Here is an 18,842-nt window from a genome sequence, read left to right as displayed (position 1 = left end):
TTTGAGAATAGTTTCCAAATTGCCTATTTTGTTTTTATATCTTTCACACTAAACATAATGGTAGCCTATTAGTCCAACGAAGCAAACGTTTGATTTTTAAATCTTGGGAACTTTTAAAACGTGGGAATTGCGATGTTCCGTAGGCTATGTTACACTACTGACGTCACCGCCTCTAAGAAATGACGCGGGCGACGCATGCAGCCAATAAGAGAGCGCGTTCTCACTGCTGGAATTAACTTCAGTATGTGATGGGACTGTTGAGATGAACTTCACAGACTTCATACACTGCCAAAACGAAAGCAAACTCATGCGCCTCGCGATTTCACGGACATGGATCTCTCTAATGGACTTCTTTAAGGGATGGAAATCACATGACTCTTCTAAATAGATGTTACTTTTATGATGCACCGGTCTAATGGACATAACTCTAAAAAATGACTATGACTTCACTGTCTGAAAGTTTGGTAGCTTCAGACCCTTCAAAATCGGCATTTCTGGAGTTCAGTCACGGTTACCAGTCTCACCAGCAGCATTCACCCGGTGTGTCTCACGCGCACTATCCGGTGCACGGTTTGCATCAAAGCGCACATTCGCAGTACGATGCGGCCTTCTCTTCTGGCGCTGTTTCGTATGGCCGTCCGCTGACTTACCACTATCCCAGCGCCCATCACCACCCCGGAGCTTACCTACCCTATCAACACAACAGCGCAGTCGCTCATTCAAGAGTGGAGGATGCAGGTAAAGTGTGCTTTCCTTCACCCACACAATTCGATTAAAAACGGCTATTGCTAGATTCCGTTCTACGCTTTGAGAAAATTTGTTATTCCTAATTAACTGAATAATAATAATCCTGATTTCTGAAGATAGAAACGCACGATTTAGGCTTGATATTGCTCTTTAAATCTGTGTTGTTGCGCAATACTAATCAATAACGAGTTAAAAACGTTTAAATTATAAAACAATAATTTGCTGCAATCCATAGAATTAAACAATCCTGGAGAAATAGAAGTGCTTATTAAAGCAGACAGAAGAGAGAAAATACACGATAAATAGTTAAATCATATATTTTGTTTGTTAGGCTACATATGAACGGATTCAACGATTGTTTTAAAAGTGAGCATATTTGCTTTTGTTTTTCCCAACTCTAAATTTATAGGCTACATTATTGTTATTATTATGCTATTACTTTACTGGCTGCTGTACGCAATATGGATTAATATAGGCTATTGTAATGACCTCAGTTAACAAATCAAATGTCGGAGCCCACACACGCACACACACACACACACACACACACACACACACACACAGACACACAGTCAAAACGGATTGGTAAATAAAAATAGAAATAGCCTAAGATAAAAATGATTGGAAAATGCTTTTTCAATAACGTGACATTTGACTATAAAGTTTCAAATTATTCAAAATACGCACGGGTTTTCACTGACATTTCAGAACTAGATTCCAGCAATTAAACGCTAACGAAATTGTCGGTTGACAAAATTGTCTTGTAGCCTATTGCGGTTTTCTTCTGACAGAATTAGCCTACACTTTTGAGAAATTATTTAAAAATTTTGTTTGAATTTTTTAACAGTTATTTCTACTTCTGATATTATTATTATTATCATCATTAGCCTATAAATATTATTATTAGCATATTATTAGGCTATATAATGTCATATTTCATTTTCTCAATCAAGATTCCGAGAAGCAAAGTTCCATTGAAAGTGGAGAAATACGGCTGAACGGAAAGGGGAAAAAGATTCGCAAACCGCGCACGATCTACTCGAGCTTACAGCTGCAGGCGCTCAACCAGCGCTTCCAGCAGACCCAGTACCTCGCGCTGCCTGAACGCGCTGATCTGGCGGCCAAACTGGGTCTGACACAAACACAGGTATGTAAGGCCTACTATGATAACACTGAGTTAAAGAAGGAAAATAGCTCTATTTACTTCGTGTGTGTCTGCATGCTTCTCAAAAGACAGTTGCTTTATGATCAAATGAATGGTCTTTATTATTATTTTTCTAAATACCATAAGGTTGAAATAGTCTCTAAGAACAATATAAGCAATGTGAAGTCTCCAATAGCAGAAAGCAGAACGTTGGAGCGTAAAGTGCATTTCATCTTTGCGCCACGATTCCACTAGCCTACATCGTTATGAGTTATGAATGTTGGTAAATTATCGAAAGCATCGAATCACTTATCAGAGACATAGGAACGAAATAATAAATCGGAAAAAAACGACATTAATTGAAGGTCTCTCGTCCATTGTTATTGAAATGCTAATTGAATGGTAAAAATAGCATTAAAACGATAATCTGCGAGCTATGCATGCAACGGAATTTATATGATGCAATATCATAAACAACTTCGAGGTATGATTTCCCTTGCAAAAAAGAATTAGGCCTCAATAAATTAATTTCAAGTTCATTTTATGAAGTAGGCTATACTTAATGTTTAAGTATATTTTTAAGTACACTTTTATGTATTAATATCAATGTAGGCTATACTAGAAGTAAACTTGTTAGTGTACTATTTCAATACTGCTTAATTGGGACTAAATTGGCCCAACTTTTAGTATATAAAAAAGTATGTGTATAACTTGTGAACTGCATCTGTACTACACCTGAACTTAGTAGCCTATACTTGTAGTTCACTATACAAAAGTAGGCTACACCTTGAAGTACACTCTCAGTAAACTAGTTTTATAGTTTTATACTGTAAGTAGCTTGTAAGTTTTCTTTAAGTGAATATAACACCATACTTAGTTTAGCTTACTATTAGTTTTGCATTTTAAGTAGGCTATATGTTCCTATATTTAGGTAGCCTATACATTTTAAAATACACCTTTAACTGTAGAAACTTTAACTCTTTCCATTTAAAAAAACATTTATTATAGCTTTTTGCATTCATTTATCAACAATTGAGTGTGGGTAAAAAAAGGAAGAAAAAAGAAGCAATATTTTTAACCAAAAGCTGAGAAATCGATTTATTTTTTATTTTATTATTATTATTATTATTTTGTGTGTGTGTGTGTGTGTGTGTGTGTGTGTGTGTGTGTGTGTGTGTGTGTGTGTGTGTGTGTGTGTGTGTGTGTGTGTGTGTGTGTGTGTGTGTGTGTGTGTGTGTGTGTGTGTGTGTGTGTGTGTGTGTGTGTGTGTGTGTGTGTGTGTGTGTGTGTGTGTGTGTGTGTGTGTGTGTGTGTGTGTGTGTGTGTGTGTGTGTGTGTGTGTGTGTGTGTGTGTGTGTGTGTGTGTGTGTGTGTGTGTGTGTGTGTGTGTGTGTGTGTGTGTGTGTGTGTGTGTGTGTGTGTGTGTGTGTGTGTGTGTGTGTGTGTGTGTGTGTGTGTGTGTGTGTGTGTGTGTGTGTGTGTGTGTGTGTGTGTGTGTGTGTGTGTGTGTGTGTGTGTGTGTGTGTGTGTGTGTGTGTGTGTGTGTGTGTGTGTGTGTGTGTGTGTGTGTGTGTGTGTGTGTGTGTGTGTGTGTGTGTGTGTGTGTGTGTGTGTGTGTGTGTGTGTGTGTGTGTGTGTGTGTGTGTGTGTGTGTGTGTGTGTGTGTGTGTGTGTGTGTGTGTGTGTGTGTGTGTGTGTGTGTGTGTGTGTGTGTGTGTGTGTGTGTGTGTGTGTGTGTGTGTGTGTGTGTGTGTGTGTGTGTGTGTGTGTGTGTGTGTGTGTGTGTGTGTGTGTGTGTGTGTGTGTGTGTGTGTGTGTGTGTGTGTGTGTGTGTGTGTGTGTGTGTGTGTGTGTGTGTGTGTGTGTGTGTGTGTGTGTGTGTGTGTGTGTGTGTGTGTGTGTGTGTGTGTGTGTGTGTGTGTGTGTGTGTGTGTGTGTGTGTGTGTGTGTGTGTGTGTGTGTGTGTGTGTGTGTGTGTGTGTGTGTGTGTGTGTGTGTGTGTGTGTGTGTGTGTGTGTGTGTGTGTGTGTGTGTGTGTGTGTGTGTGTGTGTGTGTGTGTGTGTGTGTGTGTGTGTGTGTGTGTGTGTGTGTGTGTGTGTGTGTGTGTGTGTGTGTGTGTGTGTGTGTGTGTGTGTGTGTGTGTGTGTGTGTGTGTGTGTGTGTGTGTGTGTGTGTGTGTGTGTGTGTGTGTGTGTGTGTGTGTGTGTGTGTGTGTGTGTGTGTGTGTGTGTGTGTGTGTGTGTGTGTGTGTGTGTGTGTGTGTGTGTGTGTGTGTGTGTGTGTGTGTGTGTGTGTGTGTGTGTGTGTGTGTGTGTGTGTGTGTGTGTGTGTGTGTGTGTGTGTGTGTGTGTGTGTGTGTGTGTGTGTGTGTGTGTGTGTGTGTGTGTGTGTGTGTGTGTCAAAGACTACGTCCGGATGGGTTTCAGAACGATGATCAAAACCATAGCCTGTAAAAAAAAATAGGTCAAAACACAGATGGAGAACATTGAGTCCATCAACACCCCCAAAGCTTCACAGTTGTTAACCATTCCTCGGTCGACATTTCATAACGTTAGGCAGTTTTGATTTATATGCAGTTAAATGTTTGATGATCGCACTGTTTTAGTATTTGCGTAAGCAATCTCTATCACTTGTTTCTGCTTCTTCTTTTTCTTCACCTGTGTGTTTGATGAGGAGATTCTGTACTGGAAGATGCGTAATAGCGCCGCCTACCGTATAACAGTGAAAACATGGCGGGGAAAGAGTAAAGTAGATTTGAAGTAAATTCCTATTTACACTACACTATTAGGAACAAATTCTTCATAAATTAATATTTTCAAACAATGAAAGTTTATAAGACAGTATGAAAAACTTTGTGGAAAAAGTAATTAAATAGGCTACTCAATCAAAAGAGTAAACTTAACTACAAGCCAAGAATAGGCCTCTTAAAATACTAAATTATACTTTTAAGTATATCTTGATCAAAAGATTGAGTACATGTATAGTCCAAATTCTTAGACCTTTCTGTTAGTATAAGTCAAGTATACTTTTATTTCTGAGAAGTACATAAGAAGTAGACGGAAAGTAGCCTACTTTCTAAGTTAAAAAGAAGTAATAGCAGACTTGAATAAACTTATTTTTCGTAAGGGATAGAGGCTATTCTTAATAATATATCTTGTGTAAGTAATTGGCCTATATGAACCTGCAAAGTTTCACTCCTAATTTCACAATCGAACAAGAAAAAGAAGTGAAAACGAGTCAATGACAGGTTCTAATCTGCTCCAATAGTCAAAAGCATGGCAGCCACGTATGTTATTGCATATGTCTATGATAATCTATGAATGTACAGTGCAGATATATGGGATAGTAGTTCACTGCAGTGTGGAAATAAGCATGGCTGTTGTAATCCTGTTCTGTGTAGCTCTGTTCTTTTTCTAACCAAAGGAGCACAACCCTTTTTTATATTAACAGGGAGTTTGCATGAATATGTCTTTAAGTTAAAAAAATGTGTCCAGATTTACATTAAGTATAATTAAATGTCCAGCTGTCATTTATTTGATTAATAGTAGGCCTATACTTACAGTTCCCTACCAACTGGGGTTTGGCACACATTGAGTCTAAATTATTATATTTTTGACAGTAGCTTCATATATATATATATATTTCTATGTATGCTCTTCTCTTTGAGCATCAATATTTCTGAAATCCTGTCTTACTAAAGTTGTAATTATTTCTTGTATTATATTTAGCAGCGTTTAATAACTTTCAGTGCCTGGTTACAAGTTTGTCCATGCAACCGAACTTACTTAAATATATTAAAACTCAATCATAATTTTTATTGTGTCAACCAGTGTGAAAACTGATTTATTGAAGGGAACCATCAAAACATCTCCAGGGATCCAAGTTCAAATGGGCAGCGACATAATTGACAAAAATGTTATTTAGCAAAACTAATTTCTTTTTTCAAAAACCAATCATAATATGAAATATCTAACTTATAGATGTCTCTTACAAATATATCTTGAAAAGTCTGGTAAACAGCATGTCAGGACACTCATCTCTCCCCATTCTCTTTTTGTTATATTAAAACAGTCTTAAAAGCTTTTTTTTAAACCATGATCCTAGTTATTTAGCTACTTTTCAAGTTTTATGAAGAATTTAATATAGTTTGTAATATATAAAATTGAATATAGTTTGAAAGTCTGGGTTTGGAAATGCAGTAAAACTTCCAATATAAAAATATGTATTATAATACTAATATGATCATGTAAACAAAGAGTGAAAGTGAAACAAAAACTGTTACAATATTTATGCTCTGAAAATAATTGATACATTTTTATCATAATTTTCCCCACTAGAAACAATTTTGTTTCAAATAAATATTTATCAAGTTAAAATCTACTTGGATATAAAAAAAGTGTCGGTGAAAACATGCTTGAGATTAAATAAAGGTGAATAGTTTTTCCAATCAAGCTTTTATTTTGTTAAACTATGTTTAAAATGACGCTTCCATAATGCTATTAAACACACAACATGATGTGACACTGTGGTGGGATTGTTCATGTCGTTTCAGAAAACAAATTTAAAAATGAAGCATTTATGCTCTGAATTGGTAAACATTTCCAATTAAATGATCAGCTTTTCTGCCTGAATAATTTGAATACACTATTGATTCATTACAATCACAACCTAATCTTGAAGATAACCAGGAGCACACATTTGAAGTCACTAAATGCTTTGTATTTTGTAATTCAGGCAGGTAATGCATAAAGCTAACTCTCTGATTTCATGAACTCTCAAATTATCTTAATCTTTTGTGCTGTTTAAATGCATTGATCTTCCTTTAATATATTGTGAGTTATGACAACATATGTTTTTACATTGCTTTAGCTCATCAAAATAAGTTTTTTGAAAAGATTCAACCATTTTTTTAAAAAGTCAGTTTAATGTCATTTAAGTTTAAATGACTTAAACAGCCAAGTTGATTGTACTAAAACTTTTTTAGTGTAATAGCTCTTTTTTTTAGATTGAATTTTATTTATTGATTTTACTCTGTATTAACATCATAACAGCCATAAATGATTTCTCAACGATTATTCTCAGTCCATAACCAAGATATGCCCTTTATCCCTCATAATAATATAAAAACACATGTAATAAATTCTGACACACTGAAGTGAACTATTAATCCTAAATCTTAAACTTTCATGAGCATTATTAATTAAAAATTAAATTATTTTGTTAAGCATATATTTATTCTCCAATACAATTCTTTAGTTTCGGTTTGTAAATGAATGACATATTTCATTGATTAGTGTTATCGCTTTCTCCTAGACATTTACAGATGATTATCTGTTCAGCAGAACAGACCCACATATCAAAACTTGAAGATGTGTGCTTATGTGGAGGTGTGTGGCAGTTTGCAGTGCCAGACTTTTTATTAGCAATAGACTCTGTCATCGCTGCAGTTTAAGAGTGTTAAATGCTGCCGCTGGCACTTGTTCCTGCCTTTTAGTCCAGGCGGCTCATTTCATCTGTTTTCTGATGATAATAATAATACATGCAGATATGATTTTAGTGATAAAAAATAAAGGCATCACCACATGATAGAGGTGTTCAAAATGCGGTAAGAGGAACATCACATAAAAGTCTAAATTAAAATAATTATTTTGGGTGTCAGTGTGCATGAGAAAACTGTTAAAAGGGTAATTGGAGTTTAATCCATCTTAAAAGTCTCTTGGAAAACATCACTTTAATTATGTCTCATTATAGAAGGTCTTAAAGCTCTGTGGGTGTCACTGTTCAAATTCATTGTAAATTAGCATGAATTTTCCACATTATGGTTATATAATTAAGAAAGAAAAAATCAAGACTTGTTTTTATCATGTATTCTTGAAAAGGCATGCACAAGTTTATGCTGGAGAGTTCTGGGTAAAATGTTGGACTGATCACAAATAACAGTAATGTTTGGAGTTTTACTGCATCCAAAGAGCTTTTTTTCCCCTCTCACTTGCAGCAAGCTGAAGGCGTGCTGGTGTTGGCAGAAGCCCTGTTGTACCACAAAAATTCATGCTGAATCAAAGCTTTTCTGAAAGCAATTCTAAGAAATCAGTGTCAGTAGAGCTCCGTAAAGAAAATGAAGCGCTGCTACCCTGAGGTTGATGTTGTAAAAGTGAATCATGCAAAGTAGGCTACACCTCAAAATCTTAGTCATTTTAGCTGAAAACATAAAAAATTAAAATGGTCCATTAAAATCTGTTCATTTAAGTTAATTTACCTCTAATACAAAAAAAATAAAAATTACATTTAACAGGACAACATGTAATTTTACTGTAAAGCAAATTTACTGTTGTTATGAATTACAACAATTTACTGTGAAAATCTGTATTTAACGAGAAAACATAATGTACCTTTACACTAAAATGTGGTTTAAAATTAAACGTTCATAGTACTTTACTTTTATAAATAAGATACTTCATAATTAACTGTGAAAAAAGTTACAGTCACGGTTAAAAAAAATGAACTGTTATGAACTATACAATCCCATAATGTCTTAAACGTCAACATACACATATCCTCCCCGAAAAGTGCTTATTGTTCTACATTTATTTTGATAATTCCTTCCAATCCTGCTCGACCTATGTGTTATGAATAATAAAAATGAGTTTTAAACTATGCATTTAAACAGATGAAAGTACGCATTCTAATCCAAATGCCAAATGTTGCAGGTAAAGATATGGTTCCAGAACAAGCGTTCCAAGTTCAAAAAGATAATGAAACATGGCTCAAGCGGACCGGAAGGAGAACACCTTCAAGCGGCTTCTGCCTCCGGACCGCCGTGTTCACCAGGAATGCCGCCCTTGTGGGATGTTTCCATGTCAACCAAAGGTGCCCCCATCCACTCTGGAGGATATATGAACTCTTTTGGACACTGGTACCCTGGTCATCATCAAGACCCAATGGCCAGAACTCAGATGATGTGATGGGGGTTTAGGACAGTCTACAGAGCATCCAGATCCCCTCTGCTGATTCTACCAGTTCACCCAGTTTCAGATCACGACAACACTCTTTAGCACTGTTTACTTACAGCCAAACGTCCTCCCCTGTTTTTTTTTCACCATGAAGATTTACATTGCTGACCCCTTTTTTTTTTGCTTGCAGGTTTTTGTGGTGGATTTTTCTAAAGACTGAATAGACAGCCTAACCTAAACTTGGATTTTGTAAACTCTTGTAAATTTGAATAAAATGCCATTGTCTGACTGCCTTGAATGTCTATCCTATATTTCAAAGCTTGCAAACCTCAGTCATTCTTCAGTCTATTTATCAGTTTATTGCATATTATTTTCCCTTTGTTAAAACAGCAGTCTTGAAATGACATGTCTTGACCCTTTCACTAACACTAATGAAATATACACAGATTTCATTTTAGGAAAAAAATTTTATGAGAAGCTTTTTTTATTTTTCCTACAGTGTGACAAATGAATGCAATAAAAATACAAAATATTTAAAAAGAGAATAAAGTTGCAAGCATAACTATAAAATATTTAACAAAATTAGGCTTAAAACAATTAGATGGAGTACAGCATGTCATGCCACATGACAAATCGACTTCATCTCAATTTCTCAAAAGTCCAATAAAATGTAATTGTATAGGTTATATTCTCTGTTCAAGACACAAGACTGTCTGATGCCACCTAGTGGTTTGAAAACACACCATGATAGCTTTGGGTGTTTGACGGAAGCTAACTCTCTCTCTAGGCCTTACAAACATAGATTCATGCGAAAAGCTTTAGTATTATGTTGAGCTGGAATACTGACCTCTGTATTGAACACATTAGACCATTATTACTCTAGATTAGAAGATGACACAATGAAGATGGAACTGGATTACAGAAAATCACTTCAGCATTGAGGCCTATAAGCAACAGCATTTTCTACTTGAAAGGCAAATTATTTTCAGCTAAACATGACCGACTATGAAGTGTCTGTTCAACAGCTCAATGATCTGTTGACAGATGAAAACGGAGACTTCTGTATGCCCTCCAATCATTTTAATGAAGTCTACCCCGGGATACTCCTAGGAAATGAGTAAGTCCTCACATAGCCTACAGATATGTAGTGGGTGGATTATTTTCTTACCATACAGAAACATTGTTCAACAAACATTTACATTTTGCAGTTAAACTGTATGTTTAGCCTTTCCTATCTGATAAGCTAATATTAAAAACATGATCATGTGTATCATGTTGCAAATTCACACGGGCAAGACTTTAAATAAACATGGCCTATTTTCCATGTGTGTAGGGCACCCTCTTATGCTCGCACTCTCACACACTCACTGAGAGACTGAAAGAGATCAGTTGAATGGAGGTGGCTGTTATATTACACTTGTATCTCAACAGGTCTATAGCCACAAATGTTAGACATTTGCATCAGCTGGGAGTGACACACATCCTCAATGCTGCAGAAGGCCAATCGGACATGCATGTGAACACGGATGCAGAGTTCTACGCAGACACAGGGATCATCTATCATGGGATACCAGCCTTTGACACGGACCATTTTGACCTCAGTGTATATTTTGAAGAGGCTTCTAATTTCATTGAAAAAGCTCTGGCAATGAAAGGTGGGAGGGGTCATAGTAAAAACAAGTAGCTACTTTTTTCCCTCATCCCTCATTTAATGGCTTTCATTCTGCATGTGGTCCTTTAAAGCTGCATAGATCCTATTAATAGTGCATTATCTGTTATCACAAGTCTTCTTGTTTCAGTGACCCACTAATAATAAACTGCTTGCTTGCTCCCTGCTCTCACTGCTAATTTGTGCTTTATCAACATCAACCTTAAAGGGCAGTTTTTTTTTTTTCACCCAAAAATTTAAATGATGTCATCATTTACTCACCCTCATGTTGTTCCAAACCTATATGAATTTCTTTCTTCTGCTGAACACAAAAGAAGATATTCTGAATAATATGGACACCGTTGATGGACCCCAATTGCCTTCCATAGGATGGAGGGGGAAAAAAGGCCTATTATGGAAGTCAATTGTGTCAATTTTTGGACAAACTATCCCCTTAACACTGGGATCCAGAAGGATCTTCAGAGCTGTAGGTGCTACACACAGCCAGGAACAGCACAAAGTTTGACATAACTGTTTGGTTTCCGACATTCTTTAAAATATCTTTTTGTGTGTGTGTTCAGCAGTTCATACAGGTTTGGAACAACTTGAGGGTGATTAAATGATGACACAATTTAAATTTTCATTGAACAATATAGCCTAATATAAGCTAACAATAACAATAGTTAATCAATATCATGCTAGCAAGAGAGCTGTTATCAAGAACATGAGGATGATTGTGAGCAAAAACATTGCTTTTCAACAGTTCAATAAACAATAAGTTAATATTGAGCTACTTGCATTTCAGAGAAAGTTTTGTCAATTTCTGTCCGCCAGTGAAAGTTCCAGAGTAAGCCAAAGCATAATCGCTGCACATTTTCGAGCCACACACAGAAGCAGTGTTTTTGAAAGAGTCTTTTGAATTATTCAATAAATGCCACTCGCTTGCAAAAACAGTCAAATGTAGCCTTCTGAAACGCGCGGACAAGCGGAGTGATACAAACAGTGAAAAGTCCCAGTGTTTTTGGACTGTTATGTCAGCATTCTTGAAGTGCTGCTCTGTCTAATTCGAGGACCTGTATTCTGAAGATTTGTCTCGCGAGCTGCCTGCGGTTAAAACAGTTATTTTTTCATTCAAAATAATTTTCAAAGTATCATAGTAATTAGCTATTTTACGTTTTGGCAACTTCGATCTGATTAGTAGCCTGAGCCTATGTTTTCTTAAGCTCTTTTAGAAATCTTACCTTTTCCTTCACATTAATATTCACACGAAATTAAACCAATCACAGACTCTAATTTCTTCTGTAGGTAAGGTGTACGTACACTGTCAGAAAGGCTACAGTCGTTCGGCTGCACTAGTCATCGCACACCTGATGCTGCAGCACAGGATGGGTGTTCGAGCGGCTGTGGCCACGGTAAGAGAGACACGGGAGATCGGACCCAATGATGGATTCCTGCGCCAGCTCTGCCAGCTTAACGATTGTCTGGAAAGCGAAGGAAGACCTAGGCATTAAAATGAATCTGTTTTTATCTGTGTTCAAGCATTTAGTTTGCCATTTGGAATGATTGTTTTCTGCATTTCTGAAGTGTCTCCTGCCCTCTAGTGGCACTGTTAATCAGAGGAGTTTAGGCAGAAATATAGCCTACTTTAAAGTAGCCCATGATAATAATTACAGTTTTCTTCCAAATAACTACATAATCAAACACAAGAGGTCTTCACAACAGACAACAATCATTTATTAAACATTTTTAAAGTGAAAAGTAGCACACATACCTGAGTTACACTGAAACCCCTCCCACATTTTCTGCTTTCATCTGATTGTTGAACATTTTAATATATTGTGATTGTATAGCTGCAAATAGAACTTTTCAGTCTCTTAACATCCATTACAGGTTGGTATATGACACAGTTTCATAGAAGGAGAATGTACAATGCTACAAAGGATGATTTAACAGCAATTCTGCTCTCTGGACTATATGGTGCGCCACGGACTCATAGAGAAGAGGGCATCTCAACAACTTCCTGGATTAGCATGGTTAGTGTAAAGCACATCGATTATGCTCCACAAGCAAGAAAAAGACAAACATGTGTGCAAGCATCATAATCTTTGTCATTATATTGAGCATTATATATGGTAGAAAGAATGCAGCATTATATATATATTGTCATTATATATGGTAGAGAGAATTGTTAAAATACAACAATGCACATAATGTACACGTCACTGATTGAACATAAAAAAGGCCTGTTTCACTGAAACAAAGGCCAGTGAGGTGCCTGTGGTGAGGATGAGGATGGTTTCTTACAGTAAGTGAGGTCCTTTTGTATATTAGACACTGTTGAATATTGTAGTTTGAGTGAGGTACTGGTGATGGGGGTTAAGCTTTAAAAAAACAAAAAAACATATTCAGATTTGCTGCAGATGTGTCCTTTAATAGCTGGATAAAAATCTTTTTAAAACTAACATTAACATTCACTCCAGCCTGATCACATCATGGCAGCTTGTGTGTTGGCTAAGATACTGGAGGAGTGAGAATTACTGTGTTTAATTTTGACACAAATGTGACAATGATTCTACGCTGAACTCACCCTCCTGTATCGTTTGCATGTGAGGTATGAAGGTTTGAAATAACAGAAGTCATTGTTCTTTATCGAGTCACTACAAGAGAATCTTGATATGGGAGACAGCTGGCGTAAATACTAATGAAGTGTGTCAAATCAAACACACGAGATGCACAATGGACGTCCACACTGAGCACTTACAGAACCACAGTACAGTTCAGATCAAAAAGCATCTACAAAAAAAGCACAGTGTCTAAAATGAACTTTAGTTTTGCTCATAACAATCCACTCACTGAAAATTCACAGTTCATACTTCCATAACAGCCTGCAAATGTCCACTCAGCATAAAATACAGCAAGTATTCTGATTAAATAAGTGTTTTCTCTCTCTCTTTATTTTTTTAATTCCTCATCAGAAGATGGACAGGATGTTTTTTTATTTTTATGGAATGGCAGGTCTTAACACAGAACTCAAAAATGACTTGCTACATTGCAGACTGTGGACATGCAGACGACAAGGGATTTAATAGTTCGAGTGAATTTTCCAGAGGGCTGTTGAAAGACCCTTTTAAAGACCTATTAAAGGAGTCATAGCATTACATTTTCCTCCCTGAGGTCCACTTATTTATTTATAAATTTTTGCTCCGACAATAGTCAAAATTGTATATTTTATGGTTATTGTGCCTTTAAGACAGAGACTACCAATGGAATTCTTAGGCGTGCCGAATAAACCACAGACACAGTGTAAGAGTAAAACTATATGCAAAATAAGATACATCGGTGTTTTGCCAGATGAGATGTTTATTCTACGTATCATCTTTTTACTACTTTAATTAATTTTACTCTAATTGATTTTATAACTCTATCTTTTATCTCTTTTAATTCCTTTTATAACTATTTTAATTTCCCTTGCTTTAATTTGTGCTTATTTTCTATGCAAAGCACTGTGAATTGCCATAGTGTGATATTTTAATTCCTTTCTATGTAAAGCATTTTGAATAACTTTTAATTTTCCTTGCTTTTATTTTGTGATTATTTGTATTCCTTTCTATGTAAAGCACTTTGAATTGCCATAGTGTATGAAATAAATAAACTTGCTTTGCCTTTAAGTCATCTAAATAAAAAACGTTTCGCATTGAAACACGTTGTGTTTCGCATGTTCTCGTCTGTAAACTGGATTCAATCTTCCCTGAAACCCTAAACTTGTTGTAAACTAGTTTCGGCAATTTGGCCTACAAATTTACGTCATTCCTAGCCTGGTCCTACCAGACTCTCGTACATTTCATTTGTACAGAGAGTCTGGCCACTCTCCATTGACGAACATTAACTTCCTTGAAGGCGGGTATCTGTTGAAGTTTAAAACTAGCGCACGACCTCAATGTCATTGTTCTCAGCCACTCCCTCTGTTCGCTGATTGGACCGGTAAAAATTTGGCCAGAGAAAACCCACGAATATACTGCAAACCCAGACGGAGTACTGAAGGAAAAGTACGTAGGAGGGCGGAGTACGTCATTCCTGCACCACCCTTAGACTGAACACATGACATCACCGTTTTCACAAATTCAAGTTTTTTTAGTTTACACAAAGACAATATTGGTATCATTTTCCAAAAACTTGCACTTTGAAAACAGTTTTCAGAAGTTTGCATTTTCTGGCCCCCAAAATACCTTTTTGTCGTGTAAATGAACGGCGAAACACATACAAAGTTTGACCCTAAATCTGAACGAGGGAAGGAGTTCTGAAAGTTACAGTATGATTTCATAGCACAATAAACTTTTATTTCAAAATATCATGATATGACCCCTTTAAGAGTCAAAGTCTCAATCAACATATTCATGATCTGGCTAGGCGTAAAGGACTGAGTTCTGTTCTAATAAAAGTGCTGTAAACCAGGTTTGTACATCCAGCAAAAAAAACAACAAAAAAAGGCTTCCTGATTCCCCGTTATCAAGCGCAGGGTCTGTGGGCAGGGCTCAGCTGAGCTGACCCTTGCTGGTGCAGTAGATTGTGACTGTGGGCAGTGCTGGTGGGTAGGATTGAGCCTGAGTCAGGTGCATGGCCTGGGGCCTCATGGGAGCTCCATGCCTGAGTTTAGCTAGTCACAGTGAGGATGTCCTTTCTGCCCTTTTGTTCCTCTGTGTCACTTTCAATGGAGGCCATGCCTCACTTCCTAGAGCCATACTGACACAGTATCGGTCAAAAAGGACACTGAAACCCTGCTATGCATTTGAACCAGAAAAAAATATGCTGGTTAAACTATTTGAAGAGATGCATTGGGGGGTCTGGCTGTGTCCTTTGCTGGGCAAAAGTTTATGTAAAGTTCTTGTGTGAGATGGTCGGTTGCATGTGAACAGTTTGGGTTTGGAGGCACGGGGACCGGAATGAGGTTCACCATGTGCAGGAGCCATCTTCTTCTGCTGCCTCTCCAGCGCTTCCTTAAAGCAAAGTAATCTGCTGAGCAATCGGTTAGCTTTGTTACAGCACTGCAAAATTCATTCAGCCTGGCACATTCTTACTGTCCTCTGAAACGGGGAACAAGACTTGGTCCCACATCGCAAGTGAAAGGGAAAGCAGAATACACATATGAGTGAGGTTGCTATCACATTTATGTGACTTTTTAGTGTAAATGTGCATGTTTATGTACAGGTTTAAGCAAGAACATATATGCAGGGATGAGGGGTGAGGTAGAGTCTTTTTGAAAACAGGAGAGGTAAGTGCAATTATTTAATTTGCTCTTGCAAAGAGGTTAGGGAGATCTTAAGTATCTCCTTTCAGAATCAGTAAAGATGTAGGGTACAATATGGCTAAAAGTCCTTGTTGTTTTTCTCTTCCCTCCCAAAACACGGAATAGCATAACACACAACTACAACACTTTCCCAAGCAACAGTTTGTCGTTATGCCCTGCAAAATAAAAAATAAACGTTTTTTGAAGTTATTTATTTATTAAAAAAAATAATAGAACCAATTTTAAATGTTGCAGATGTTGGTAACTAATGAGAATCCTTTATATAATATAATATATATTTAGAGACAAAATACTTGTTTATGATTTTCAGATTTGTTGAAAGTGATTAAGCCAACAGTTTATCAGCAAACTGGCAATTAGTGAATTTGTTTTATTAAAAAGCCTCATAGTGGCTGTTTAGGCAGGTAAAAATCCCATGTTTTCTCCATAGAGAAATAGATTTTTAAAGTCGCGATTAAACGAAAGTAGCAACAGATCTTTTTTTTTCGTATTGTAACGCGCATCCAAGTGAAATTGGTTATCAGAATTATTATTTTTTGAATTGGTTGATGATGGGATGCAGGCAGATCTGAATGTGAGCTTACTGTCAACTGTAAGAAAGGGGCGGAGTTTAAACTGACTTAATGATTGGAGAAGTCCAACATACATCATCATAGAGAAGTCACTGGAAGATTGATGACATTATGATTGTACACATACCAAGGTCCCCCAAAAAAAAAAAAGAAAAAAAAAAAAGAAACGTGTATGGATTAAAGATCAAGAACATGCATTAAGAAAAAATATGCCAACTATAATTCTGTAGGAAAGTTTCAAGACAAACCTACAATAAGCTCTGAGATTATTAACTGATGCTGTTGTGATTTATCTTGGAGCTGGTTGGTTTGGTTCAAAATATTTTTTATAAAATTCTTATGGAGAAAATGAATGGAAAAAATACTTCCGAAGCCAAAATGGCTGAAAGGTGGGCCCATTTTGACTGCTCCAATAACAATGGAGATTCATTTGTGAAACATTATAGCTAAAACAAAATAATCCAGAAGTTCTTAAATACTAAAATTATTTCAGTATTTATTCTAATCATATTTCCATATTAAACAATTAAATAAACAGAAAACTGTTCAACACCTTTTGTGGAAGTGGTTATTTTGATGTTTAGACTAGTTGTACCTAACAACTCTTATTATCTAACCCTTAGCTTCTACTTTTATTAATCATTTGACAAATTCTAATTTTCACCCGATTATCTTAGGATCATTTTCCACCCTGTACTCCTAATGTTGTCCAGATAAAAAGGATGGATGGATGGATTTCAGGGGTAATATTAAAAGTTTACTAAAAAGAAGTACCATGGCACTACCATTTTTGGACAATACCATAGAATTCTTTGAAGTAACTATGCAACACCAGATTTCAAAGCATTATGGCTCTACCATCTGATGAGACAAATGAGCACAACGGGCGATCTGAAGGCCATGATGAGGAGATGCATGTCTCAAATACAGCATATAGCTGTCATTTCAATTGGATAACACTAGGAAAGACCAATACCTCACGACAGCTATATGGGTCACGCAGCAGGAAGCAACAAGAGATGTCACAAAATGTTCAGCTTAAGTAACATACCCAATACAAGTGGATATGATAGATAGGAAGGTGTATGAGAACTGTATACACTGCATTTTAAGAAGAAAGATGGGTTGATGCAGGTAGAATTGTGAGCATACATACATGTATGGACATGTTGCTACATGTATGTTTGTATGCTGGCGTATATGAGGTATGAGAAGTTCACACAACATGTTAATGTCTGTACAGTGTGTACAAGTGCACACTGGTAGTTATGTTTATAGAGGAGATATTCTATGCGTGCAAAGAGGAAGATGAATGCTAAAATACTACTGTAATTTGTGGAAAATTGGCATTATTTTGTAGATCAATAGTGTAGAGCCCAAATGTAGGTGTTTGATGTTGCTCAAAGAAGTTTCCTCTGTCCTTACAACAACAGCTAGCGTTTCTGAAACAGGTTATGAAATAGATATTGAAAGAGTGGCTTTCTTTGTCACGCTTTTATAATAAGCTCCTTCTGAGGATGGGAGGTATGTTGGTACGAGAGGTAGGTTGATGCATGCTAGCTTTTTGTCCGCCTGTGGAAGGAATCTGAATGGCAAGTGACTGTGGGGTCGAAAGGTGTGGAGGCTGACAACCCAAAACATTTCCCAGACAAAGCTGATGAGGGACCGACGGTGCAAAATAAAGTACATGTCCCGATTCGGCATTGCATGAGGATGGAAAAAATCGAATGCTTCTGGTATGCTTCGTGAAAATAAATTCATGATCAGTTTTGCCCCCTTTTTTCCCCTCCTAAATTTTCCCTGTTGCTCTCAGTCACACCTCCTGATCCTCGAAGACCTCTAGGAAGAGCGGGGGGAAGAGTTCTGTGGGACACTCCACTTTCATGTGCAGGAAGCGGCTGGCGTGACAGGCGCCGATCATGCGCAGGTTCGTCACCTTCATCAGCAGCTTGGGCCAGAAGTGAGAGATGTTGTGCTTGCGATGGTTGATGTAGTGCTCGAATGCTAACAGGTACATCTCCTGACACTTCTCGATCTTTTCCACACATGTGAGTCCAGAACGATCTGTGAGATGGAATATTAAACAAAAATTAAAGTGAACTTATCTTTAAAGATGCTGTCAGGAGGTCATAATAGAAAGGGTAATGGAAAGTTAACGGGATAGTTCACCCCCAAATAAAAAAACATTTCATCATTTACTCACTCTCCTCTGGTTTAAAACCCATATGTTGTTTTTCCTATTTAACACATAAGTATAATTACTGATAACTGATATGCAAAATCAGTATTTAATACATTTTATATTATTGCGTTTTTTGCACAAAGGTAAATCATTTGACTATGGGTTATGTCGAACAGATTACTGATTTATTTAAAATGTTATACATCAAGAATGTCTGTAACACAATTCACTTGAGCATGAATGGATTATAAAAGCAGTTATTGATCCCACACTTTTGAAGCATAAAAGCAGTC

General features: G+C 36.8%; 3 protein-coding genes across 8 annotated transcripts in view; 2 read left to right on the top strand and 1 right to left on the bottom strand.

Annotated features, from left to right (window-relative positions):
- The first annotated feature begins 242 nt into the window (after positions 1–242).
- Positions 243–9,130, top strand: dlx4a (distal-less homeobox 4a). Its single transcript, XM_082167665.1, has 3 exons — positions 243–738; positions 1,701–1,894; positions 8,600–9,130. Exons 1-3 carry the CDS (start codon positions 435–437, stop codon positions 8,852–8,854), a joined length of 753 nt encoding a protein of 250 aa, XP_082023791.1. The 5' UTR covers positions 243–434; the 3' UTR covers positions 8,855–9,130.
- A 138-nt stretch (positions 9,131–9,268) lies between these two features.
- dusp3b (dual specificity phosphatase 3b) lies at positions 9,269–16,500 on the top strand. Its single transcript, XM_082167676.1, has 3 exons — positions 9,269–9,959; positions 10,274–10,497; positions 11,796–16,500. The coding sequence occupies exons 1-3, from the start codon at positions 9,838–9,840 to the stop codon at positions 11,999–12,001; spliced, it is 552 nt and encodes a 183-aa protein (XP_082023802.1). The 5' UTR covers positions 9,269–9,837; the 3' UTR covers positions 12,002–16,500.
- The window catches only part of thraa (thyroid hormone receptor alpha a), a 41,987-nt gene continuing 37,945 nt past the window's right edge, over positions 14,801–18,842 (bottom strand). For all 6 annotated transcript variants that reach the window (XM_082167612.1, XM_082167610.1, XM_082167609.1 and 3 more), the window contains one exon: positions 14,801–18,431. In XM_082167612.1, the coding sequence (XP_082023738.1) occupies positions 18,181–18,431 (251 nt within the window). In that variant the 3' untranslated portion in view covers positions 14,801–18,180. The remainder of the gene's footprint in view (positions 18,432–18,842) is intronic.

Source organism: Leuciscus leuciscus (assembly GCF_965113295.1).
Source record: "Leuciscus leuciscus genome assembly, chromosome: 1".
NCBI classification, from domain to species: Eukaryota; Metazoa; Chordata; class Actinopteri; order Cypriniformes; family Leuciscidae; genus Leuciscus; species Leuciscus leuciscus.
Note: the sequence above shows the minus strand (reverse complement) of the source record. Positions and strands in the feature narration are given on the sequence as shown.